Here is a 27,591-nt window from a genome sequence, read left to right as displayed (position 1 = left end):
AGGTATTTACCTAAGAAAAAAGAAATACAAGTCCTAACCACGAGGTCCTACCGTATAGCACAGGGCGCTGTATTCAATACCCCGTGATAAACCATAATGGAAAAGAATACAAAAAAGAATGTCTATATATGTATAACTGAGCCACTTTGCTGTACAGCAGAAATTAACACAATGTAAACCAACTATACTTCAATAAAATATATTTTTTAAAAAAGAGGAAATACAAGTCCTCACAAAGACTTGAACACAAATGGACACACAACAGCTCAAGACGGGAAACGACCCAAATGCCCGCCACCATGTGAATGGATAACAGACTGTGGTTCGTCCACACAGCAGAACACAAGTCAGCAACGGAAAGAATGGCCCCTGGATACACGCAACCACCTGGACGAACCTCAGAAGAACAACGTGCGGCACCAGACAGGAGCACGCACGCGTCTGTGATCCCCTGACCAGAGGACCCTGGAAAGGACAGACCAGTCTCTGCTGACGGGCAGGGCGGTGGCTGCCTCCTGAGTGGGGAGGGGCGGCAGGAGGGATCCCAAGGCCCTGAGGACACCTCTGGGGGTGACGGTCTCATGGTGTCCGACTGTGCGCTTTAAGTATGGCCGTCTATCACACGTCGATTATACCGCAATTGAAAGCTGGCTTTGGCTTACGTGAACAGAGTACGTAACCCAGACGCTACCACGTCTGTGCAGATCCGGCCATCGTGGCAAACCTGAGCCTGTCTGTCTGTCTGCTGCTCCCCCTTGCGTTTCAGGTGCAGAGGGCCCAGGTGCTGCTAACAGACTCCCAACTGAGGTCACGGGTTCCCAACTAAGGCGCTTCGGTGGGCACTGACGGCCTTCCCATTTACTTCCCCAGCACCCCCACCCCAACCCTGCCAGGAGGAAGAGGCCACTTGTCCACCACCGTCCCTTTGGCCCTCAAGGCCCTCAGCTCTGGACTGAGAACCTGCATGCCGTCCGTGCCCAGACCACAGCCCCAGGCACCTGAGCTACCCACAGCACCGGGGCTCTAGGCTGAGGTCTGGAGAGGGTCGGGAATGCGTGCGGCCCACCAGGCGGTCTCGGGGGGATCTGGACCACCGCCACCTGGAGTTTCTCTGGTGAGGCCTGGGGCCCTGTGTGTGCGCATCCTGGCTCTGGGGCCTTGGAGAGCCACCGCCAACGGCAGGCCTACCCTGAAGCAGAAAGGGGGAGAAGCCTGGAGCCCGGGGCCTGCTGCCCCACTGCCCCCCGTTCTCAAGGTGGGGTGCAGAGGCCTCCAGCTCCCCGTTCACACAGCGACCAGTGACGGAGTTTATGACATGTTTGGCTCTCCAAACACTGGGGAGAAACCAGGAATTCTTACAAACTCCCCGGGACGAGAGAGCATCTTCCCAACGTCCCAGAGCTACTAAGTGGTCTAACAGATGTCCTCATTTAAAAGAAAATCACCTTGACCCTGAAATGAAGACAGAGCCCTTAAGCAAAAGGGGGATGCTTGGGGAAAGTTCAGGGGACCCCAACAGCAGGGGCTGAGCCCCGCTGCCCAGCACCCTGGAAACGGTGAGGTCACCAGGGCTCTGCGGTCACGTTCAGTCTTCTGCAGCCGGGTCCAGGGACCTCGCAGAGTCGGCAACGCTGAGAAATGAACACACACGACCCAGCCCAATCCCCACCGCCGAGGACCGCGGCCCCCGTCTCCGACCCTCCTGGCCGGGCTCAGAGAACGGTCGGTCGGGGAGAAGACACAGGCCCAGCTCAAGAAACTGAAGATGAAATAAAGACGCTGCCCGCCCCCCCTCCCACCCAGGTCTCCCCACTGCACTGTGTTCCGAACGCACAAATTATCCTCAGCCCATCACGCTCGGAAACTGACCAGACCATCGCCCGCCAGGAAAGGGGGCAGGCTGCACCTCTCAGCACACACTTGACATTTTGTTCCCGTCCAGGCTTCCCGTGCTGACAGTTTCTGGATTAAATGTGCAAATGGAACGCGGCCCCAAGGGCGTCCCGCTCCCTGCCGGCGAAGCTCCAGCCGAGTGTGCCTGTGTGCACGTGTGCGCGCAGACACGTGGATGTGCCTGAGTGTGCACGCCACGTGAGCGCGTCCACACGTGCGTGTCTGGCGTGCATGTGCATCCCTGTGCACGCCTGCCTCTCTGCCAGTGTCCGGCTGGACCAGGTATGTTTTTACCAACCAGATCCTTCAAGCTGGGAAATTGGCACCGCCAGCTCGCAGCAGCCCCGGCTTGGGCGTCTGCTCGGCACGGGGAAATTCTCTCAGCCCAGGGTGGCTGGGTCCACCTGGAAACGCAAACGTGACACCCCTGCCCCGAGCTTTGGGCCGGGGGTGTCTGTCTCGCAGCCGCCAGCCAAGGGGAAGTGAAACTGTCAAGGCCTGAGGCCCGGACTCGCCTTCCGGGGCAGCCAGAGGCCCCGGCGGATCGGCGCCTGCAGACCCACGTGTGTGAGCAGGGGAGCGTGGCCCCCGATTCCCACGACCCTGCGGAGGCTTGAGGGGTTCCCTGGGCCCCCTCTGCGCTCACGGGCGTCATCAGGGCCTCCTGAGCCCAGCTGGGGCTGCCGCCCAGGGGCCCAGAAGGAGCTGACAGGCAGCCCACTGGGCACATGGGACTGGCCCCGGTTGGGGACATCTCCTGCCCGGTCACAGGAGAGGGCTGCCAGCAGCCGCCGCCCCAGGGGCCTCCACAGCTCCGCCTTCCACTCCCCCCACCCGGTGCCTGACCCACACGTAGCTGGGAGGCGGAAAATGCGCCAAGAGCAGCCGCTCCCGCCCCCGACCCCGGCTCTGAGGTCCGTTTAGTGAGTCAGGGGTCGGGGGCGGGGGGGGGGGCAAGGTGCACGGGCAGCAGCCCCCCGACCCGCAGGGCTGCACCAGCCCCCTCCCCCGGCCCGTGAAGTCGCACAATGGCACACTTCAATGGGCGCACAGCCGGGGCCTCTGGTTCCCATTCTCCGTGACCTGGGGAAGCAGGGAACACGATTATAGCCCATCTGAATGCAGGCTCCTGGGGCGATCATTCTGGCACCTGCAAGCCCCCAGCCCCCGCCCGGGGGTGACAGCTGGCAGACCCCACCGCGCCGTGCGCCCCACGGCCACGAGGCCCCGCCGGGCTCATCCCATTATCCCTGACGACTTCCCCAGGGCGGCCCCCACGTGGAGCGCCGGTGCCAGGCCCCCGCCCGCGCCCGGCGACACGGCTGCCTGTTCAGCCTGATCCCCGTTATGTTATGTCAGCTGTTACCCCGCGCTTAAAACAAGGCACTCCAGCTGGTCAGGGTCAGATGTAAAAACAAGCCCTGACAAAACCCGGCCCTCCAGCTACCCCAAGCCGGAGACCCCACTGAATGTGGCACTTAAAGACGCGCTTCTCTGCAGCCCCCGGGCAGAGCATAAAGGAAACACCTGTCCCGAGGACGGCACACTCTAATCCCGCCAAATCCCCAGCGGAGGGGCCCGCGGGCCGCAGCAGGCGCCCGCACCCCAACGTCCGACTTGGGTCCCGGACCCTCACGTTCTGGCGGGTGAGGCGGGACGGAAAACACGGAGCAGTCCCCCCATCTCCGCCCGGGCCAGACCCACACCGCGGGGGGGCAGAGCGCCGCACGGGACCCTCCCCCCGGGGGGCAGCCGATGGGCGGCCTGGGTGCAGGTGAAGACCCCCTTCCTGGACGGTTGACGCCTTCCAGACGGGCAAGAGGGACGCCTGGCCCGAAAGGCCCTCCTGCCGACACGGGAGGCCAAGCTCCCCGTCTGACCAGACCCCGACGCCCCCGCTGGTCCCCAGCCCCCTGCACCCCAACCGGGGGCAGCTCCAACTGACTCTGGATACCAGCCTGGAGCTGAGCCTCCACAACCTCGGAAAAGGGTGAAGAAAAGAGGGGGGTACAGTGGGGAGAGCTGCAGGATGAGACCACCCAGACACCTGGCCGCTTTGGAGAGAAAGCCTTGGAGACCACGCAAACACACGCACACACGCGGACACACAAATACGCACGCACACGCATCGCGGGTGCCAGGAGAGGCCGTGGGCTCCCCCGTCTCCTTCTGCCCGAGGGAGCGGAGGCCGGCCCAGCAGCCTCCACCAGCAGGATGGTCGTTCCTCCCTCCCGGGGCCCCTGGACCCAGCGGGACGGGCTTCCCCAAGGGGGGAGCCTAGGAGACGCTCCCAGAGCCCAGGGCGGACGGGGTGCCGGCCAGGGGCTCTCAGCAAGCTCCCGGCAAAGACACCCCGGAAGGCAGCTAAGACGCCGGCACCCACCTCACAGCACAGAGCTTTACAGCCTGAAAACAGGAAACACTGTAGAAACAAACAGACCCAGACCCGGTGGTTCACACAGCCAGGGGCGGGGGGAGCCCTGCAGGCCGGGCCCCGGCTGGTCTCGGGCCCCAGGGCCTCCACTTGACCTCGCAGAGTCTCCCCGGGACCCGAGAGCACCCGCCCCACCGCCCTGCTTTCCTTCAGGAGGAAACTCTGGGGGCCCGGGGGAAGTGATCTGGAGGAGGTGCCCTGCTTCCGGGGGGACCAGGGGCTGCAGGTGGACGTCCCCGTGCCCCCCTCGCCCCCGCCCCCTCCCTCAACCCCAGGTGGGGCCCTGTCCTCCCCTGCACAGCTCAGGGCGTAAAACTGCCCGGCGGCCCCAGGGCGTGACCTGATTCAGGCCACTCGTGCGGGATCGGGTTACGTGTTTTTCGGGGAAAGTTTCAAACACTTTGCAGTTTCCTCCACCTCCTGCCCAGGCCCCCCTCCCCTGGTTCTGAATCGACTTGATGGACAGGACAGTCCTGGCCCGGGACGGAACGTGGGCTTCACAGAGGGCGCCTTTGTTAGCGAGCGCAAGTTGCCCTAGGACCTCTCCACCCACAGGGCCCGTGAGCCCGCGGAAGGTTCCGGTTACAGCCGAGGGTTCCCGTTTTCACGGCTCTCGCAGACCCCGCAAGAAGGAATGTCAGCTGTCCCCTCAGGAGCAGCTGCCCCCAGGCCAGGAACGCAGCCAGCCCTGGGGACAGGGACACTGGCGGGCACAAACGATGGCCCCGGGGGTGGGGACAGCCCGAGCCACCACCCCGGGCCCCAGAGGGGGCCCCGCGAGCCTCGAGCCCTCGGCCTCTTCCTGCTCAGATGCCCTTGGGGCTGGGGGACTGTCCCCCTTATAAGGTAGGGACAGTGGCACTCGGCCCTGCAAGCCCAGGAGGGAGACCCCAAAGGGAGGGTCCAGGCCACTCCAGGCCGAGGAAGCCAAAAGCCCACAACCACACACACAATGAGGAAAAAAGGCCACAGGCGCTGGGAGAAGCAATGGCACTCGAGTGTGGATGGGGGCGGTGGTGGAGAAATGCCCTGGAGACACGAGAGGAAGTGAGGGGCCCGTCACAGGGAGCAGAGGCGCCGGGCCCCTGGCTTAGGGGGCTTTAGGGGGGGCTCAGGCCAATGTCCACAGAATCCCGGGGGTCGGGGTTCTCGTTCTCAGGGGTCCCCACCCAGTGGCAAAGGGGCTGTAGAGAATTAGCCGAGACCCCCTGAGGGCAGCAGCTTCAAATTCTGCTAGGCGGCCCTTAAGCTTCTGTTCACGGACTCACATGGGGACATCGGGGTGACCCAGACCCGGGGGAGTGCAGGCGCTGCCTGGGTCTTGCCCACCCCACCTGGCACGGGGCGGACACAGCAGTCTGCCTCTCCCCAGACACGCACCGTCCAGGGTGGGGCCCTTCCTCACCTGCCCGAGGAGCAGCCCGGACCCCGACCCCCAGCTCGCCCCCTCCCCCGTCCCCGAGGCCAGTGTCCCTCTATCCCATCTCCCTGGGTCGGCACCGGGCAGGGCCTCAGAGGCACGAGCGAGGGGGCCCCTGTGGCCTGGAGCCGCGGGCCGCTCCACACCCCCAGGCTGCACGGTCAGACCCCGGGACACTTCAGCCAGCTCCGCTGGGCAGAAATATCTGGAATGCAGACTGCGGTGCGGGGCTGTCCCTTAGCTTTCAGTGTTTCTGCCCCAAACCCAAGAGGCTCTGCTGTGCCCACGGAAAGTCGCTGCCCATGAGGCAGCCAAGACCCCCGCCCTATAGAGGGACAAGTGGGACACCTGAGCCAGGCCAAGGCCCAACCCTGGCCTGGTGGGACATGCGTGTCCACACGCAGACACACGTGTGCTCGCAGAAGGGCACCGCCACCGCCTTCCGGCTCCCGGGGGCAGGGTGTCAGTCCCTCCCCACGCTTCGGCGCTGCCCCCCTCTTACACAGGGCCCACGGGGAGCGCCCTGGGGACGCAGACATGAAGCCCGTGTCCTGCCCCCGAGAATCCCTGCTATTTGCACACAGACCCTGGCATGTTAGTGGGTGCACGAGAAACACTTGCTGGCTGAACAAACGCAGGTGAGGACACCCCTACCAGGGTGCAGGGAAAGGGTGGACTACATTCTGAGGCAGAGCAACAGACAAGGCCCAGGCAGTGGGAACCACTCCTCACTGGGCAGCTCCTGTGTGCTGGGGACAGAGACCAAGGAGCTCAAGGCCCCGCAGTGGGGGAGATGACATCTTCCCAGAGCACTGGAGGACGAAGCCAGTGATGTCACTGGGCGAGCAGGAAGGCATCCCAGAAGCAAATGTACAGGAGCGGGGCTTTGTGGGATGTGTAGGAGTTCACCAAGCAGAGAGGAGACGGCTGGAGAAGAGCACTCCAAGGAGGAGCCGGCCTTGGAGAAAACAAGATCTTGGGGTTTGTTAATGAAAAATCTGGGCCACCCGCTGGTGCCCTGACATTGGGTAGGAGTGACTTAAGCTCTGTGAGTCTCATCCCCTCCGTGTGAGTGAAGGACAGAGCAGAGGGCGTGCACGCAGCAGGCTCCCCAGGGGGGCCGCTGGCCCTGACTTAGCGTGGTCGTCTTTACTGGCACGTGAAGGGTGTAGAGAGCAGAAGCTGGGAACACGCGGGCCTGCAGAGGCCCGAGCTGAGTGTGAGCTGGGGCCGCCGGGGGGCTGCGGGGGGGGGTTCTGAGGACAGAGCCTAGACTGCGTTCCTGAGAAAAGTGAGGCCCGCAGAGGGGCCCAAGGGGGCCCAGAGAGTCCCACGGAGCCTGGTTTTGCATCTGGGAAACTGAGGCCCAGGGGACAGGAGAGTCTCGCTCCATGCTGGGGGAGCCGGAGCCCCGGGGTGGGTGATCCAGCGGCGGGAGGGCTGGGTCACCGCCGAGGGGCCTGGGCCGGGGAGGAAGCCGCAGCAATGACCTCATCCCCTAGGCCTCCGGGCCGCGGCTCACGGGGTTTTTAACCGCAGCATCGCAGGACAATTCCCTGGTATGTTCCCCACCAGAAGGCATGGAATACGCGGTGTCTGTGTTGTGCTTTTGAGTGCCTCTCTCTTTGTGTGGGATTTGAAAATGGAAGGAAAAAAAAACAAACAAAAAAAACCCCTCGATTTCAGAGACAAAAACCAGCCCCTCACCTGGGCCCAGCCTGGGTCTCTTATTCCAGAGAGCGGGGAGGGGAGCGTTTCTGCCACAGCAGCAGGACAGGGGGAGACACAGAAGAGCCACCCAGACCCAGAACTCGTCCACAGGCGCGCGTGCGCACAGAAACACGGGCACAGAGCACACACGCACGGACCCACGCACACACACGTGCGTGCACACGGCGATGTGCACGAGCAGACACACACGCACACCGCACGCCTACATGCACAGACACACGTGCACACGGGCAGGCACACACACGTACGCGCACACACACACACACACACCCAGGGCTTCCTGTGAATTCAGGAACCATGTTGGGAGCCGGCCCTGCAGCCCTGGCAGTGGCCCTTTTCCCCGGGAAACCACAAACAAGGCTCAGATCTCAAACGGGCCCATTCACGGCCCCGGGACAGACCCTGCAGCAGAGATGAGATTCCACCCAAAATGGCTTTTTCAGGCCCCCCAAATCTCCCTGGTTCAGCAGAACGCTTAATCCCTCGGAGGCCGCCCTGGGGCTCCCTCACACAGAGCTGAGATAACAGCTCTCTGGCCCCATAAAAGCGAGCGCATGAAAAGAAAGGAAGAAATATGGGCTCTCTGGGAAAACACAGCTTTGAATGACTTTTTCTCCACCATTTAAGCATCGTGCTGCTCTCGGAATCCTGTGTGGAGCCCACGCTCGGCCCCTCCTGGGCTCCCGGCTGCGGTCTGGCTCCGCTCGGAGCTCTGGGCCGGGGCCAGCGGTGCCCGCGATCCGCGGACAACAGCGCCACCTGGTGTCCCGCGGCCCCGCTCTGGGCCGCCTGCAAACACCCGCCCCCGCGGCCCCCTCCCCAAAGCCGGTCTCCCTCCGCCTGGGGGCTACCCCCGTCCCCACCCCGCAGGCCGCCACCTCCACCGAGAGCTCCGGGGCGCTGCGCCTGCCCGGCCCACCTGAGGCTGCCCGCTGCAGGAGGGTCCCTGCCCGTCCCCACGACCCCCCAGCACCCGCTTACCTCCTCCTTCCCCTCTCAGGGCAGCTCCTCCTCCAGGAAGCCCTCAGCATCCCCGCAGACAACCCCCCCACCCCCCTCCCCCAGTGCCTCTTCACCTCTTACCTCCTTCCCGTCCCCACCCCGGACATAACTCACATCTACCCCGGAGGCCGGGCCCGGGGCGGCCTCATTCCTCCCAGTATCCCAGACGCCCCACACCCGCCATGGCCATGACTCCAGTGGCAGCTGGATACGGCCAGCTTAAACCCACCGCAAAGGACCCGTCTCCACAGGCCAGTGAGTTAGGAAACCCTTGGAAACCTTGCAAGGCCATCAAAAGGTTATGTCTGAGGCCATGCTGCTCAAGCCCTCCGTCCTGCAGGTGGGGAAACCGAGGCCCAGGACTGCACACAGTGCAGTTGAGGTGCCCCCCGGGGCCGCTCTGGGCACGTGGGCTCAAAGGAGGGGTATCCAAACCCCGGAAGCACCGTTCTGGGCCTGCGGAGGGGTCGCAGCCCCTGGGGCCCTGCCTTCAGGGGTGGGGAACAGAGCAAGGAGACAGACCCTGTGACTCCCCCCTCCCTCCCGCAGACCCCTGTCACCATACCCAGACCGCTGGGGCAGGAGCCGGGTGTGCCGCAGGAGGGACGGGGACCGCGCAGAAGGCGGTTAGGGAGGGGGTACTGAAGCAGTGACGGCCAAGTCGAGGCCTGACGGGAGGAGAAGCCGGTCCTGTGACATGCCGAGCGGAGCACGTGCAAGGGCCCCGAGGCGGCCGGGAGTGTCCAAGGGTCAGCAAACAGTGCATCAGAGCGGAGGGGAGCAGCGGGGGGGGGGGGGGGGGGACAGACATGCGGGCGGTGCCGGGCGAGCAGCATTTGGGGGCCTGAGAGGCCCAGCCGATCCTGAATGCCACCGGGAGCTTCTAGAACGATCAGAGTTTTGTTCTGGGGAGTCGCCCCCGCAACCAACGGCTGCTGTGTGGAGAGGACTCCTGGGGGGACGCGAGGGTGGCAGCGCGCAAGGTGCTGATGTGAGAGAACGGGGTGGACGAGGGAGGCGGCACAGGGTCTCTCCCCTCAAAGGGGTGGGACGGGAGATGCGACCACAGCGGGGGGCCCTCTGCTTGGAGCGGGGGAGCTCCGGGATGACCACTGGCACATGCATCCCGGGCCCCAGGGAGCGAGGGGTTAGGAACGCACCCCCAGCTTGGGCCGAGCCCCCATCCTCAGCAGGGGAACGGTGCCCGCACTGCAGAGAACGGCCACCAGGTGGCACGCGGGCCTCACAGATGCCGGGACTGAGGGTGGAGGTCGGTGCTCAGCAGGGAGTGGGCGGGCAGGGGCGGGGTGTGGGGGGGGGGGCTGCCGGGCAGGGGGCTGCCGGGACTCGGGGGCCGGGACGGCACCACGAAACCTGCGAGGAGACCTGTCTGAACGTGAGAGCACTGACTGGGGAGGGAGGTGCTCCCGGCCAGGCCAAGGGGAGAGTGGAGGCTGGACCAGGGGAGGCCCGAGGCCGCCAGGGTCTGCCCCCACCCCCAGGGCGGTCCTGGGGTGACCCCCCACCAAGGGTCTGGTTTCAGTGGCGATTCCCGGGCCGAGAGTCTATGCGGGCTTCACCCGGCCCATCCCAGCTGCACCCAGAGGCCCTGCATGAGATGCCCAAGGATTTGGCACCCGAACTCAGGACCCTCGGTGCTGATGCAGGGCCCGGGGCGGCAGGGTGCACACAGGGGCGGTCCCTGGGATGCTTTACATCTAAAAACCTAAGAGTAAACCTCCCAGCAGAGGAGGAACTGACCCCAGTCACTCAGGGGGCCTTAGGGGCTGAACCGTGTCCCCCGCAAATCCCTATGTGGAAGCCCTAACCCCCAAGTCCTCAGGATGTGACTGTATTTGGAGCTCGGCCTTCAAAGAGGTGAGGAAGGTAAAATGAGGTCACTAGGGTGACCCTAACCCCACAGGACTGGGGTCCTTATGAGAAGAGGAGGTCAGGACACAGACACACACAGAGGGACGACCCCGTGAGGTCACAGGGAGGAGACGGCCGTCTACACGCCGAGGAGAGAGGCCTCAGGAGGACCAGCCCTGCCCACACCTGGGTCTGGGATTCCAGCCTCCAGGACAGGAGATAATACATCCTGTCGTTTAAGCCGCCCGGGCTGTGGACTTAGTTACGGCCCCAGGAGACCTACACAGGGGGCGGGCGGCCAACCAGGCCCCTGGGCCCAGCACCACCAGCACTTACATTTGGTAGAACGGCAGCCTTGGAATCTGGGCCCAGCCCGGCAAGGTCTTCCTGGCCCCTTCCAGACACTGCCTCTTGAACCTCAGTTACCTTGGCCGCGAGGAGACCCCAGGAGCAACTCGCAGAGCAGATGTGCTTTGTGCGGTCTGGGCAGGGGCTCAAATCACCCTGTGATAACCCAAAACGCCAGAGACACCCCCCAACTTTCTCCACTCTCTCCCTGTCCCCCACAGCTCCTCCCCTGCAGTCTGGGAGGTGGGAAGGAGGCCGGCCAGAGGGAAGGACAGTCCCCCGCCTGGGAAGCAGACACACGGCCGGCCAGGGCACCCGGGATGCTCACAGCAGAGAGGAGCATCTCTGGCTCACCACTCACCCAGAGGGAGATGACCCCTGGCCTGCCCAGGGCCTGCCCAGAGCAGGGGTTTGGGGACATCTCTCTGCAGGCCAAGAGTAGCCGTCATACTGCCCGAGGGCACTTCTGCGAGGAGCTGCGGCCTCCGGGGCCTTGGCACGGACCTGGCTGGCACCCGGGTTACCTCCATAGGTCCTCAGGACCAGGCGAGCGGGGGAAGGCTCCATGACCCCAAAAGGCCCTCCGTCTTGCTGGGATGGCGGCCGTCCTACTTTTCAAACAAGTCCCTACCTTTATATGAAAAAGTATAACCCAACAGGACAGTAGAAACAAAATGCCGGGACAGTTATCCCGGGAAAGCAAGGACATCCGCCGACACCTCCACAGAGGCAGGAAAGACACCCGAAAGTCAACACCATCACTTTAGAATCATGTCCTCTCATTGGACTTGAAGGACTGCCCCCCCCCCCCACCTCTCGGGCCGGGAGGGCACATTCCTTCAGAGGAAGCACAGGGAGCCCCCTTACCCCTGGCCCGGTAAGCGGAGTGACTGACAGATGCCAGTCTCCACACCTGAACAGCACGCTAGACCAAACCGGGCAGCGGCAATTCCAAAGTCAGAAAACTCTAAAGGACCAGAGGAGAAACTCCCGCACACAATAACAAAACAGAGGCCGTCACAGGCTGTACAAGCGACAAGAGCAAAGGCTTTTCCGAGACACCAAAATAGCCTCCAGGAAACGTAATGGAAGAGAAGCTCCCATCTGTGACGGCAACTAACAACCACCATTATCATATTAAACATAATAACAACAACGGTCTAAAACCCACATCACGAAGCCATAAAAGCCTCCTGGGTAGAACAGACACGGCTTGACCATGGACAGAAAGACCCCACCCCAGAGAGATGTCGGTCTCCCCAGATTCATTCATCAAACACCATCGGATTTTTTCTGGGAGGCAGACAAGCTGATTGTGAAGGTCACTGGGGAGAACAAACAAACAGGAAAGAATTGCCCCTGAAAGAGAAGAGCCGGGCACGGATATTAACCACTTGTTAAAACAGATTTGAGTGCAGACATCAGCAAAGCAGCATGGCTGTGGGAGAGAGGCACGGACAAGCAGCCGTGGACAGAACAGCGAGATCCCAGAGCAGAGCCACTGGCATCTGGACATCTGGTTCACAACAAAAATGGCTCCTCAAATTGGGGAGCAAAGACACACTTTGGAGTAAGTGGTGCTGGGAGGGGGCAGACGAGAGGGACACAGCGAGAGTGAATCTGATCTTCACGCCGGGATGTGCCCACTGCCGTCAACAGTTTAAAACCACACGACTAACCCGGACGAGTGCTTGAGGCAGCTGTGGCTGTTTCTCTATAACCTGAGAGGGGGAAACTCCTGTGACCCAAAATCCAGAAACATCAAAGGGAAAGTGGAGCCGACGGCATGCAAATAAAACAGGCACGGCCTCAAGGCCACGTTACGAGGACTTGGGGACCCAAGCTTGCAGCCATCAGTTGGCCAGGGCTGGAGGCAACCTGGCCAGAGGCTGGGGCAGGGGCTGAGACACCTGCAGGGTCCGAGTACCAGCCAGACCCGGGGCCACGGCGCAGGCCGAGCAGACCACAACCCCGGCTCCTTGGGCCCGCGTCCTCCTGTCCTTCCTTCCTGGCCCAGCTCAGAAGCCCCCTCCTCCAGGAAGCTCTCCCAGACCACCAGGCCCCGGGGTCCTCCCATTCTTTGGCCTTCTCAGCCCGACGGCCACATCCTGGCAGGTGAGGGTGCCAGGGTAGGGCGCCCCCACACCTCTAGTCCCCCAGTATCAGGGCGAGCCTGCAGAGCCAGCCAGCAGGGGGGCTCCGGCAGAGGGGTGTTTTGTGGGTGGGAGAGGCCAGGAGCAGCCGGCTTCACCCCCTGGTCCACACGCCTGGGGGAGGAGAGTGCAGGGCCCCTCACGCAGCTACGTACCATCCAGAAGAGGGTCCCCGTGGCCAGGGCGACATACTGCTCGATGGTGGACAGCACGCTGAAGATGAGGCAGACCAGAACAATGAGGAAGCTGCGGGACAGGAGGACACGCAGTCAGCGCCCGCGCCAGGATGCCCCCCCCTCCCCGCTCAGACGCGGCCCAGGCCCGGGGAGCAGGCCCTGCCCTCCCCGGGTCTGAGGGTTCCAAGGGCCGCCAACCCTGACCGCCGACCGTGAACAGTGCACCAAGTGTGGCACAGCCAAAGGCACGTGACGTCACCCAGCCTCGAAGGGATGAGCTCTGACCCAGGCTACGGTGGGATGGGCCTTGGGACCCCAAGCCGGGAACCAGCCCCTGCCCACCACCTGTCTCTAAGGTGTCCAGGACGGAAATCCACAGAGCAGAGAGCAGCCTGGTGACCTCCGGGGCCAGAGGGGCCTCCTTCGGGGGAGGGAACGTCCTGCACCTGCACGTAGGGGTGGTGGCCGCAGGGCTCTGTGGCCATCCGGACAACCAGGGCAGCGCGCCCAACACCAGCTCAGGGGCTGCAGCACGGGCGCCAGGAGCGGGCGTCTCCTGCAGCCGCTAACGGGGCGTCGCCAGAGCCTGGGCTCCCAGGCGGGAGGCTGCTCTGACGCCTGCCTTCCCCTCCCCATCCCGGGGGTGGGGGTGTGGGGAGGCCAGAGGTGGAGCCCACGGAGCTGAACAAAGGGAAGGCGGCAGCCCCTGCCCCCGGGGCCAGCTCCCAGGCTCAGCCCCCCTCCCACCCCATCCCTGCACAGACGGGCTGCTCTGGTCACACCCGAACCAGTAAGGCTTCCTGAAGGCAGACCCTCGGGCCCTTCCCTCCACATCCCTGGATGAGACCAGGCCGAGCCCCCAGCCCTCCTCCTGCCTGGGAAGAGGACATCTAGCGGGGTCGTCCGGGGACTCCAAGCACTCTCTCCAGGTGGGTCCTCGCATGGCCCCGGGGCTACAGATGTGGAGACAGCTCTCTGGGCCCACGACACGGAGCCCTGGCCCTCTCCCCACCGAGATCCTGCTGTCTGCAGTTGCTTTCACCCCCCATCCCCACACGCCTGGCCTGTGCCCACTAGGAAGCCCACTGCATCTCCCCCACTGCCCCACTCCTCCCCACTCCAGCCCACCTTCCCTCCCGGCCCCTCAGAGTCCGCTGAGAACAGGCTGCCCGACACAGACCACTCCCCCCACACCCCGCATTTCCTGGAGGAGACAGGACCCGGGCCGCCCAGATGCTCCTCCCTGCCTGGGGAGCCCACCCCAAGACCCGGCTGCTCTCGCGCAGCTCTCGGGGTTCCCTCTGACAGCTCTCGTCTCCACCTCTCTCCCGGTGCCTCACACAGGCTGGGTCAGCTGGACCCACAGAGCCGGGTCCCAGCCACCCCTCTGCACCCTGCCCCTTCGTCAGCCTTGTCTCTTGTCCTGACCACAGTGCTTGCCTCCACCCTGGGCCCCAGAGTCCACCCTGCCCGGCCACTGACTGAGCCCTCAACATCACCCCCGCAGGACACCACGGTGACCCTGACCCCAGCTCCTTCCCAGCATGCCCCGCCCCCCGCCTGCCTCGGGGCCTTTGCACCTGCCGGTGCCCCGCCTGTAAGCTCCGCACCCTCACCCGCAAACGGGACCCAACGCTCACCCCCACGTGCCTCCACCTGTGTCCTTCACGCTCACATATCACCGCCGGGCCTGGGGCCTGTTTTTCCCCTTCTGCGCCGTCCACCCCCAAGACCACAAGCCCCCAGAGGAGGGCTGTGGGGTGCCACCCCCGCCGCACCCCACGCCGGGGACGGGGCCTGGCGCACAGCAGGTACTCAGCCCGCACCTGCTCAGGTGCACCTCCATCGAGTCCCAGCTCCCTCCTCCGTCCCTCCCACGCTGGCCCTTCCTCTGCGCCCCACCCTCCTCTCTGCGGGGTACAGCCTGGCTCACACCAGCCCCCACCAGGACGCTGGACCCGAAGCACAGTCTGAACGCAGCCCCGAGTCCCGCAGCGGCTCCCAGCAGGACCCCGGCAGCCGCAGCCCTCGTTTGGCCTGGGGCCTCCCGGGATGGGAGACGCCAGCGCCCCAGGGCCCAAGGCCGCCTCAAGCCTTCCCAGTTCGTACACCCGGTGCCACCCCCAGGACCCTGCACGCCCACCACCCACTCTGCCCGACTGCGGACTCGCCTGCCAGCTCGGAAGGGCGTCCAGGCCCGTCCAGCCCCCAGGGAAGCCCTTTAACAGATGCAGCCGTGCCTCCCTGCCGGGACCTGAGGGCATCCCTTGTGTGGTGACTGAGACCCTGGGCCCCCACCTCAGGAAGCTTTCGATCTCAGGGGGACACAGGCGAACCCTGGCTGGCAGAGCGGAGGGCCTGCCTGGTCCCCCAGGCACAGAGCTCACTTGCCCCCGGCCCACACCCCGAAGCCCCGTGAGTCCCAGGGCCTCGCTGCCCGGCCCGGCCGAGAGAAACCAGGGCAGGTGAGGTCCCCCAAGGAGGGAGGTGCCCACCCCACCCCACCCCTGCCCCCAGGCCCCCTGGGTGTGGAGGCAGCCGCAGAAAGAAGCCACGCTGCCTACAACGCGGTCCAGGCTGCTTCCGGGCCTCAGTTCCCCCATCGACACAGCCGGAGCCACGGCCCGCGGCCACTGCCTCTCAGGCCAGTGGACATCGGGCAGGGACTCAGGGGTCAGTCCTGTGGCTGCCCAAGGCTGGGCCCAGTGTCCCACCTCGTGCCCTCTCCTCCTGAGAAGATGGGCAGAACCCGCCCGCCCATGGCCCGTGGGGGTACTTCAACCACTCCCCGTCGGGCCACAGGAAGCCGTCCGGGGACAGATGCCACAGATGCCACGTACGGGGCAACAGGGGCAACAGGGGCTCGGGCTCCACGCTTCCCAAGGGTGAATGAACCTCACGTGGTCAAACCACGGAGGTAACGAGGCCAAGGCCCGGGGGTGGGGGCGGGGAGCGCGACACGCGTGGTCTCATCTCTCTCTGCCCACCCCCGGCCCGAGGGACATTTGCGATGACACCCAGGGTCTGCCAGGCGATCCAGGACAATCCCCCAGATCCAGATCCTTCTCTTAGCCACACCTGCAAAGCCCCCTTTTCCACACACGCTCACACTCAGATCCAAAGGTCAGGACACCAACATCAGGGCTGACCCGCAGTCCCCACGTCAATAAAACCGGCCTCAGCTCTGAGTCACGTGCCCTGTGCCCCGCACCACTGTCCGCAAGCCTGCAGCGACCCGCAGCCAGGAAGGTGAGGGCCGGGAGGGGAGGGGGCCGGCCCGGGCCAGGCCTGGACCCAGGTCTTTGGGCCCCACTGCCCAGGGCTCGCCAGCCTCCACGGCCAGGATGTGCTCAAAAAGTCCTGAATTCCCTGCTGTCTCCTGTCTCCCAAGGCAGACGAAGCAGACGGAGCCCAAAGCGGCGCATCGTGGCGGGCGCTGCATACGCTGCCGGGCGGCGGCTTGGCCGTGCTCTGGGGCCTAGGAGGCTGCCGTCACTCTCCTACAAGGCCCGTCCCTGTATGACTCGTGCTGCCAGGGCGGCCACCGACCGTTCACTGTCGCTATTAGGATGACCTCGGACAGAAAGCAGAGCGAGGGCGTGTTAGAACTGCGTGCCAGGCCGGGGCACAGAGACCCCGGGCGAGGCCTGGGGAGCGTCCTGAATGGGCTGCAGGTACCACGGCTGCCGGGAGACCTCTTCTACTCGCTGCCCTGTGTCTGGCTGTGCTCAGGGGGCCGGGGGAAGGGTGACTGAGCCTTGCCAAGGAGGACGGTTCTGGCCAGAGCAGCCCTGCCTGGGGCTGTGGACAGGCCTGCATGGAGGGTGACAGCAGGGCAGGTGCCCTCACCCCGAGCTCCGCTCAGAGGTGCACGGAGACCCCCCGCTCTGTGCGCCCAGAGGCTGAGGCTCTGGGTCAGAGCGCGGGGCCCCTGCCCGGGAGCTCCTCCCCGGGGACCCGGCTGGAGACTGCTTTCCCAGGAGATCAGGGGGTTTGGCGTTCACGATCTCTCCACACTTTGCTAGTCTCAGCCTTGCTGCATTCTGAAGGCTAAACAGCTCTTCAACTATTCGCACACGTCGTGCTAGTTTCAGAAAGAATCCCTTAACAAAGGCGATTCTTGTCCCCTCCAACCTGTCCTGCGTGGGGCCCAGAGCCTCAACGATGCCAAGATAGGGTCCCTGCCCTTCGGGGGCCCGCAGCAGCCTGAGGTGCCTGACACCCCCCTCCTGCCTCTGCGGGGCTGGCCACCACCTGTCCATCCCAGCTCACCTCCCAAGGCCCCAAAACCAGGCAGCCACAGACCCCCAGGAGCTGGGAGACAGAGGTCCAGGGAAAGAAGGAAGCCACCCTGTTCTTTGGATGGGGCGTGGGGAGCAGGGCTGCGGGGGAGAAGAAGCCCCTTCGGCCCCCAGTGCTGCTAGATCCAACTTCCCAGGAGGGCATGTGAGTGCCCGAGGGAGGTGGCTACAGCCAGGGGGAGGCAGCTCCGGCCCGAGGACAATGGCCTGCTTGTGCCCTGACGGCTGATCCGCCCCGGGCACTGCGGCCGCCAGCCCCCGCCCCGAGGGACGTCCGGAACGTTATCGGACATCATTTCAGGATCTGTGGCAGCAGGTGCCCTGGAAACACTGAAGAATGCAGGAGCCGTGCCAGGGCCGCGGGCCGCAGCTCAGCGGGAGGGCGCTCCAGGCGCAGGAGGCGGGCTGCAGACTGCACCCCCTTCAACCCCCGCAATGGGCTGGGACCCCCCAGTACCTGGGACTGGCGGGCTCACCCAGGCCGGCGCCCCGCAGAGGCCGGGCGTGGGCCGGACCCTCGGGGAACCTACGTGAGTCTAACCGTGACGGTCTCTCCAGCCCACAGGGAAGCCTCTTTCAACACCGGGATGTTTCCCAATGACGTTGAAAATATGAACAAGAAGCACACACTTCACGTGCAAAGGGCATGTGGCCTGTTCAAGGCGCCCTCAGAACCCAGACGTGAAAGACCTCAGCCTTCGGGCTCCCCGGGCTCTGAGCTGAGATTCCGGGACACTGAAATGCGGCGCTGGGACGAATCAGAGAACGGAAGATGTGCCGTTATCTGTGTGCTCAAATTATTCAAGGTATAAAAATTACGTACTTTGAAAAGTTCTGTCGGTCCAGCACGATTCTGCCCCTACGAGGTGCCTTTGAGAGTCATCAAATCCACAGACACAGAAAATAGGATGCTGGGGGCCAGGGGCTGGGGAAGGGGATGGGAAGTGCGTGTTTGATGGGGACAGAGTGTGTCAGTTTGGGAATATGAAGTTCTGGGGATGAACGGAGTGACGGTTGCACAGCAATGTGAGTGTGCTTAGTGCCACTGAGCTGTGCACTTAGAAATGGTTACAGGATAAATTTTGTTACATGTATCTTAACACAATTTTTTTAAAGTTAAAAAAAAAAAAGGAAACTAAGTAAATGACTTCTATACACAAGCCCTGGATGGCAGCCGGTGTGTGACAAAGGCTATAAACGAGGCTGAGCGAGGTTCAAAAACCCGCCCACTCTACCCGGACCTTCGGGCGATAACAGACAGAGGGCTTGTCCAGTGGCCTAAAGCTCCCGGCCGAACTCGGAACGCGTGATTTAACAGATTAGCTGCTGACGTTCAAACCCCAGCCGTATCGGAGGGGCTCCTCTTTGTACAAAAGTCACCCTGAAAGATAATAAACACCTCCGAACAAACAGAGGACAGGTAGCCCCGCTCGGGCCCCGGGGCTGGTGAGCCAGCGCCTGGACGTATCCCCCGTGGCACTGGACCCCCCTCTGGTCCCACCAGGGCTGTCCCCGGGGTTGGGGGCAACACTGCCCAACAGGATGCCAAGACCCCGCGCCCCGCTGGTCCAGCCCACGCGCAGCACTGCTCTGGGTGGGGCTGGGCCGGGCACGTGGCAGCTCACACCTCAGGCCCAGGTGCTGGGTGCTACGCACAAGCTCCCCACCACACCCCCTGTGGAAGGTGTCGTATCACCTCCCACAAGGAGACCGAGGCCACAGCGAGGCGGGTCCCGGTTCCAGGCTGTGGGGCTGCCCCTCCCGCCCACTCTTTCCAGCCCTGAGAGGGCCCTGGATTGTACAGCAAGAAGCAAGGGGACCCCAAGGCTCTGGGACAGCAGGTACACGCCCAGGGCCGGCCAGCCCTGGGGCCCCCTGCCCAGCTCCAACTTCAAGGCAAGGACTGAGCCTCCCCCTTGGGCAGGGGACCCCATTGCCAAGGGCCAGGGTCCCCCAAGAGGGAACGCCACATCCCAGCCTGAGCCACAGGGTGCGGGGGCGCTGTCCTGGGCAGGCGGCGGGTGGTGGGGAATGGCGGGACTGGACCTCTTCCAGCTTCTGGGGGCCCCAGGCATCCTGGGCTCGTGGCCGCATCCCTCAGGCTCTGCTCCATCGTCATGGGGCCAACTCCTCCGTGTCTGTTTCTTCTGTGTGTCTCTTATGAGGATCCTGTCACTGGATTGGGGCCCCCTTCCCCCGGGTATCCAGGATCATCCCCCCCTCTCAAGACCCTTAACTTATCACCCTTGCCAAGACGCTTTTTCTACGTAAGGGCACGTTCGCAAGTTCCAGGGGGCCTGACATCTTTGGGGGCCGTCATTCAGCCTCTATAACATAGAGAGCGTTTTAATAAACCAATAAACTGCTTAGGGTGATGATATCTATCAGTGAATCTTCAGTGAGCTTTCCAAAATCAGCATCAGGTATCTGGTAAAACACATGTTAGTGTCACAATTTTTAAAACGGTCCAAGATAGGTTTAGAGTTTCCTGCTCACCTTGTCACTATGTCTGCAAAGACCCTCTTTCCAAATAAGGTCACAGGCTCCAGGGTAGGACGCAGCCATGTCCTTCCGAGGGCACTGCACCACCCAAACGACACCACGCCACGGAGCGAAAGGAGCCGGAGTGGCAGTCGACCCGGCCCAGGTGAGGCTCAGCGCCCCAGGGACCCCCGCACTTCTCACCCAGGACCACAGCAGCCCCCCCACCCCGTCTGCCCACCTCGTGCCGGGCAGGGTCCAGGCCAGGCCTCCTGACCAGGGCTTCCACAGGTCGCCCCCCACCCTGCCTCCCCCCGACCAACTCTGAACCTTCCACGGGGCTTGTTCAGAGGCACCGGTCTCGTTCTTTTACGAGGTTCACTCGGGCGATGCGAGACCTGTAGCTAGACGGAGGCCTTCCACAGCCTTGTGGGGTTTCAGCTGACACTTCTTCCGAAAGTGAACTGGGCTAGGGACCCCGGAGACACAGGACCTCACACCTTGTGCTCCGGCTGGGCCCTCACGTTGTGCCTGTGCACACAGCACCTCCCTAAAGGCCAGGCCTCCACTGCCTGGGGGCCACCACCACCGGGGGGCCACCAGGACCGCACCGGAATCTTCAGCCTACACCCCACTGGTCTCCCTGCCCCAGTCTTTCAATGTCCACTGGGCGGCTGGGGCAATCCTGGGAAACTGCAAATCCCACCAGCCCCCTCCCAAGCTAAAGACTCTCCAATGAAGTCTGAACTCCAAACCCACTTTCCTGGGCTTCCCCGCAGGGGGCCGGCCTTCTGATGCCACCGCTGGGCCCTGTGGGGCCTGCCCCACTCTCATCAGACCACTGACCACCTGCTGCCCACTCTTGCCCCAATAGAGCAAAGGCTCCCCAGGCAGAGGCCCATCTGCCGATGTTCCCCTTTGAAGGCCCCGTATGGGGCTTGGTACATGAGTGTTTGTTGAATGACTCATTGACTTAATGAATGTTTTAGGTTGAACTCAGGAGCTCAGTGGAAAGAATTCTCAGTGCCACCTCCTCCATGTAGGCCTCCAGGGTCTATCAAACAGTGAGATCCCTTCATGCCCTTCTTTTCCTCCTCGCCCTGCCCTGCCACATCCCCCCACCCCACGGTCCCAGCCAAGCCCCTATAGGGCTTCCAATGGGCCAGGACACCAGGCAGCTCTCCACGTACGCCCCCCTCCACCAGACTGCATGCCAATAGTGCCAGGCAGAAAGGAGCCTCCCGGGGGGGAGGGTGGGCTCTGACGTGAGCTGGGAGCAGGCACGGCCACCCCCACTGCCAGGAGTGCACCATGACGCACTGGGTGAGGGCTCTGAGGGCCGTGGTCCAGCTGCCCGAAGTCGGTCCCAGAGGCAGCAGGGACAGGCTGCCCCAGGAGAAGACCAACTCCAGGCTAGTTGGGGGAGACCACGGGGGGACACTGCACCCGTCCGGACCACCCACGCCGCCGGCCCCTCCCAAGCCCGCAAGGCACTGCTCTCGCAGCCACTCTGCTCAGCGTCTGCGGGGAGGCCACCGGCCGGGCAGCGACCGCCAGGGTTCAGCCCGCACCCTCTCCTTGGGGCCTCTCCCCGAAACTCAGGACGACGCAGGTGAGGGGACAGCTTGGGCACAGGGACGGGGTCCTGCTCCCCCGGGAAGGCGTGTGACGTTTCCGCCGAGAGCAGCGCACCATAAGGACAGGGGGTCTACCACCCTCGCTCACCCGACGGCCGCGCTCGGGGACCCCGACCTCCCCGCGCAGACACAAACACGTTCCATCCTGGAGGCCCCGGGGAGCCCCCCGGCCGAAGGCGCTTCAGGCCCATCTCGGCCGGTCCCCAGAGGCCCCGCTGCACCCCACCCCGAGGTGGCAGCGGCGGCCCCCGCACTGGCCATGCATTCCGCTTCGACAGCCCTGCAGGGCGGGCAGTGGGGCGGCCCGGGTCCAGCCGAGCTCGGGGGTCCCACAGGCCACCGCCCTGCCCAGCGGCCTGGCTGCCGTCAGAGGACGCGGGTTGTGGCCGCTCTCGCGTCTCATCCCGGCGCCCGGCGTCCGCTCACGTTCTATGTCCACCTCAGCACGGGGCCCTCGCGTTTCCGGGGGGGCGACCCCTTCTGCTGAGGGCCACGCCAGCGGGGGGCAGCTGGGGGCGCAGGCGAGCACAGGCTCTGGCTGAGGGCTCAACCACATCGCCCTACGCGGTCATTTCAAAGCCTTTTCAGGGCACTAGAGGGGCGGCTGCGGGGGTCTGGGGGAGGGGGGTGCCGTGTGTACACGCATGTGCGATTCCACAGGGGCCTGTTACACCATCAGAAACACGACAGCCACATCCGAGCATCAGGCTGTGGGCGACTGAACTGGGAACGTCCAGCCCCAGACAGCAGGGGAAGCCACCCCCAGATCTCGGACCCCATCCTCCTTCCCCTGAGGAGCCCCGGCGGGTCCAAGCCTCGGAGGGGCCCGCCTCGGAGGGCCTCCCGTCCACTTGGTCCTCGCGAGAAGCCCCAGAGGCGGGCCTGTCCCTCATCGGAGGAGAAAGAGAGCACGTGACTGCCCAGAGCCAGGGATGCACACAGCGGTGGGGAAAGGGACTCCAGGGCCGCCCGACCGCAGTGCAGGCTCCTCCCACCAGGCTGTCCCTCCCGCCTTCAGGAAGACAGGGTCCACCCGAGTGGCAGGGCCTGTCCTCCCACCGACCATCCCTGAGGGGCTGCCCCAGCCCAGCGGTGGGAGGACGGGCCCCAGGCGGGCTTGGCTAGGAGGGCTGGGGGATGCCCCGGCCCTCGGGGTCCCGGCACTGGACGGCAGGCCCACCTGAGGCAGGGCCGCCTGGCAGAGGACGAGCCCATCCAGGGCCCAGGGCTGGGGGGTGGCTCTGACCCGCACAGTGTCGCCTACGCTAAGCCTGGCTGCCCGGCCCGGCCCGGCCGCGATAAGAACCCCCTCGGAGGGTATATTTAGAAGGTGCCAGAGAACGAACTGAAGTGACCCCCCGGACAGGGGCCTTATCTGTCCCAGGACACTGTCGCCTTCCCCGTGAAAGAGGCCCGTTCCGGGTGGGGGGAGGAGTCCAGCAGGCCCTCCCAGGGGGCAGCGCGGGCAGCTGGACGTACCTGTGCCCACTGGCTCTACCCAGACACGGCCTGCGTCTCGGGGAGATCCTCGGCCTGGGCGCGGCCGGGCCCTGCAGGCCTCTCCTGGGACGGGACAGGATGGGATGGGGCAGCCTCCCCTCTGGGGTGAGACGGGGCAACAGGCAGTGGAGGACTTGGGCACCAGCGGAGGTGGGAGGGGTCTGGTGGGTTTCCTGCCCAGGGTCCAGATCCCTGCCCTCCTTCAAACAGGGCAACTCTGGAGACTCGAGGCCACAGCAGGGCTCCCGGGACACCTCAACCCAGGTCCTAGGAGGAGCAAGGTGGCCAGCAGCCAGGCAACGCCACCCCATCAGTGCCCGAGGGGATGGGCGTCTCGGGCTCATCCCTGCTGGAAAAGTCCCTCCTCCTGTCTAGCCTAAGTCTTTCTTGCTGCAGTTTGGCTTGATCTGCAGCTGAAGGAAACCTCCCAACTCCACGGTGGAGGCTTTGGTCTGACTCAAGGGGTCCCTGGAAACTGAGCAGCTGTGTGACCTGAGCCTTGGTTTCCCCACTGGGAAGTGGGGACGCATTGAGGGTGCCAAGAGCCTGCCTCTGCCCCACCAGGGAGACAGAAGCAGCCCCAGAGTCTGGACCTCAGGGACTCAGCAGCATGCCACCCAGCTCTACGACTGGGCTAAGAACCACCAGTGAGAGCCTGCAGGAGAGGGACGCCTCCGCAGCTGCTACTGAGGGGCCTGGGTGCCGGCCACCTCTCATTAGGGAGCCGAGGCAGGTGTGGGGTGGACCCTGACGCACACACTCCACAGGCCCAGGGACATCAGAGGCCTGAAGTGGGCAGGTGGGGGCTTCCAGCTGGGCACTCCTTTCTCTCCCAACCCCTCCTCTCTCTCCCACTCCCGTTGGAAGGGGCAAGCAGGGAGGGCTTCTCAGAGGCGGGGGCCTGACCCAAGCAGAGGGAACAGCATGTGCAAAGCCCAGAGGAGAGGAGAGAACACGGCCACGTGGACCCTGCAGAGAATTCAGGGAGGAGGCGGCACAGACAGGCAGGGAAGCAGCAGCCGCTGACTCGGAGCGATGCAGGAGGTCCCCTATGTCCGCGGTCTCTTCCAACGCAGATACCAGTGTCTGTGGAGTCCAGAACTCGGCAGGGAAACCTCAGTCCCGGGAGAGGTCTCCATGCCGGGGGAGAGGGTTCCCAGATCCTCAGGGCTCCCTGACTCCGAGGGGAGGGTGGGGGGACACGTGCCCCTCACTGCCGATTCCTATCTGCCCCACCTTAGAGGGACCTCACCTCCCACCTGGGCCTTGACGTCTGGGAACCTTTCTGGGCCGGGGTCTCCCACCTGACACTCGGACACCAGAGGCGGCCAAGAAGGGTATGCTTTAGACGTGGTGAAGACCTATAGGCAGCAGACTGAGCGACCCTGGTCTCCTTCCCTGATGCAGGGCCTTTTCCATCAGGGGAAGGCCCCAGGAGCAGACACTGGGGCTTCCCCAAAGAGAAGAAGGAATTCTGCTTCAAGACTCCAGCACAGACCCTGCCTGAGTGTCCAGCCATCGACCTGCCCTTGGATTTGGAGTTTGCCAGCTCCCAACATCAATTCCTTAAAATAAGGAACCTCGGGCTTCCCTGGTGGCACAGTGGTTGAGAATCTGCCTGCTAATGCCGGGGACACGGGTTCGAGCCCTGGTCTGCGAGGATCCCACATGCCGCGGAGCAACTGGGCCCGTGAGCCCCAACTACTGAGCCTGCGCCTCTGAAGCCTGTGCTCCGCCACAAGAGAGGCCGCGATAGTGAGAGGCCCGCGCACCGTGATGACGAGTGGCCCCCACTTGCCACAACTAGAGAAAGCCCTCGCACAGAAACGAAGACCCAACACAGCAAAAAATCAATTAAAAATAAAAATAAAAAAAATAAGGAATCTGTGTGTGTGTGTGTGTGTGTGTGTGTGTGTGTGTGTGTGTGTGGTTACATACACATGATTCTGTTTCTTGGAGAACCCCCATTAATAGGATGAGTTACGTATTAAGATGCCCATTTCCCAGGTGGGGAAATGGAGGCTCAGAAATGCCAAGAACCCCTCTCAAATCCAGCTCCTTCTGGTCCTGCCTGATTGTAAACACCTAGGATTTCCCCAGAAAAGAAGAAAGGCCAGTGCAGGGGTGGGCAGCCTGGGAGGGCTGTCCCTCCCAGGGACATGTGCCCTGTGCCCACCCGGCCTGGGCTCTGTCCCGCACTGAAAGCACTCAGCACGGGGTTTGGGTGAGAAGCCCAGCCACCCCTGCTCTTCCGCAGAGGAAGAAACTGAGGCCACAGAGGGTGGGCCGGCCCAGACCACATGACAAGGTCACCTCATGGGGAACAGCTCAGGGCTCCTCGTGGTAAAGCCTGTGGCAGCCTCAGCTGGTCCACCACACAGCCTCTGGGGCGGCCCGTGTGCCGGGGACAGGCCCACTCACTGTCCAGAGTGGCTTCGCCCTCAAGTCAGCCCCGGCAGCCCCTCAGGGCACCCCCCCCCCCGGTAAGGTCTGCCCTCAGGGCCAAGACCACCACCCAGACCCACAGAGGCAGGTTCGCTGGCCAAAACGAGACATTCCTCCTCCTTCCCTAGCCCCGGACCCAACAGTTTGGAGGTGGGTGAGAAGGTGAGAAGCCAGAAAGCCCACGTGGGCAGCCCCAGCCCGAGGCAGAACCCACCCGACCCCCACCCTGCGTCCAGCCCGACCTGCGAAGGCTGCCCACCCAGGAGACAGGGGCCCCCCGGCTGACTTCAGCTCACCCACACCCAAACCCAGCCCCCAGGGCAGCTGCAGGTGTGGCCCCGTGGGGGGCTCGGGGCCCCCGACCCCCCTCCCAGCCCCCGGGCCCCTAAGCCCAGAAGGTCAGTGCCTGGGGGAGGTGGAGAGACAGCAGGTCCGCACGCCGGGCGCCGCTGGCTCCGTGCAGGTCCCGAGCGTTGGCACAAGGCCCAGGCCAGAGGTACCGCCCGCCCCAGAGCCGGCCCGTGCTGTGAGGCCAAGGAGCGGCTGCCCTGTCTCCCTGCAGCCCATGGGCCAAGGTTCCCTGGACGTAGATGCCAGCTTCTCGGGACCCCCGGGCAGCCCAGACCGGTAAGGGGTCCGGCTTCAAGCTCTCTCTGGGGGCGATCCGGGCCATGCCTCCTTCCCCAAGGAACACCCTCCTCCCCCAAGGCCCCCGAACTGGGATGCAGGGGCCCCAGGGGCCTGTCCACCCGCAGAGCAAGAAAGCCTCGTTCTCCTCTCCCCGTCACCCCGGCCAGGAGAGCCCTCTGCTGACAAAACCAGAACTCTGAGACGGGGACAGCCGTGGGCAGAGGAGCTGCCAGCGCACACAGCCCCGGGCAGGCCTCCCGAATGGGGCCCTTCACCCCGGCCTTTGTGGTCAGCTTTGCTGTCGATGGGAAGGTCTTGGGATCGGGGCCGGGGCCTCTGCCAGCCTCTGTACAGTCCTGAGGCGTCCCAACGAAGAGGGGCTGGACGGGAGAGGGCGGCCCCGGGCGGACCCCAGCGTGGCCAGGCCTCAGGCCTAAGGTAGCGGCAGCCCCACTCCGGGCCACAAGAGAGACACCCGGCAGGCGGGGCTACACACCAGCTCTTGCTACGGAGCATCCCCAGGAGGTGGGGGATCTGGGGGAGCTGGGATGTGGTGGGGTGCGGGTGAGGCAAGGACGTCAGGGGCGGCGGGAGGTAAACACGGTCCCTCTGACGGCCCATCGTGGGGACACCACTTCTCCGACGCTGACCCCCAAATCCAGCCCCAAGCCCTCTCTGCTGTGCTGCTGACACCCCCCGAGGGGCCAAGCAGGCTGCACCCACACACAGCCACTGCCACCTGCCTGTCCAGCACCTCCACACCAGGCCCGGGCATGGCCAGTCCCCAGGGACCCTAGTGTCCCCTGACCAGCAGCCACTGCTGCGAGCCAACCTGCCGCCCCCATACGGAAGCCCCGGCCCGGCCCACTGCCGCGACACCGCCCCGGGAGCCGCAAGCTTGCTGTTCAGGCAGCTCCGACCTGTGGAAAGGCCACGCCACTCACCCCTGCCCTCGGCTCGGCCGTCAGGAGCTGTACCGGTGACCCGTGATGGCAGCAGTGGGGGCAGGGCTTGGACAGGCCAAGGCAGGGTTTGGGGCAGCGGAGGATGATAAGCCCTGAGCCGGGGCCTGGAGCCTCCCACCCAGGCTCAGGACGGCAACCCCAGACGCAGCCTCCAGGAACCCGGGACCAAGCACGTTGGCCCTCGGCATGGGCGGAGGCTGGCAGGGCAGGCGGCCCCGTGGCCGACTCCCAGGCTGCCGCCAACGCTTTGAGCTGCCCCCAGATGTGCCCGCTGGGTCCCAGGAGGAGGGGCCCGACGCCCGCCCTGCTGGGGGCGTGTGGACACGGTGAGGGGGCTGGGCCACCGTCGTAGGTGTGACCGAGGGAGGGTGCCCGGCACGTGGCAGGTGCCTGACACTGGGCCACCCATCGCCGTCCTGGGACACGACGCAGATCTCGCCCACACGAGCTGTGGCTTCTGAAGGGCCTGCCCCTCCGGAAAACAGCCTGTTTCCTCTTTCTCCAGCAGGCCTGAGACCAACACCCCCACTTCCTCCGTGCTTCCTCCTTACCCTGTGTCCGCACCCCACTCTGATCTGTGAACACACGCTCCGGGCTCTGACA

The 27,591-nt window shown here is 64.4% G+C and overlaps 1 protein-coding gene across 1 annotated transcript in view; it reads right to left on the bottom strand.

The window, feature by feature from the left end:
• Positions 1–27,591, bottom strand: part of KCNQ1 (potassium voltage-gated channel subfamily Q member 1) — a 356,598-nt gene that overhangs the window by 288,746 nt on the left and 40,261 nt on the right. Inside the window, exon 2 of the mRNA XM_060158207.1 lies at positions 13,009–13,099. Within this exon, the coding sequence (XP_060014190.1) occupies positions 13,009–13,099 (91 nt within the window). The remainder of the gene's footprint in view (positions 1–13,008; positions 13,100–27,591) is intronic.

The sequence above is a fragment of the Lagenorhynchus albirostris genome, chromosome 9, assembly GCF_949774975.1.
Source record: "Lagenorhynchus albirostris chromosome 9, mLagAlb1.1, whole genome shotgun sequence".
Taxonomy (NCBI): domain Eukaryota; kingdom Metazoa; phylum Chordata; class Mammalia; order Artiodactyla; family Delphinidae; genus Lagenorhynchus; species Lagenorhynchus albirostris.
Note: the sequence above shows the minus strand (reverse complement) of the source record. Positions and strands in the feature narration are given on the sequence as shown.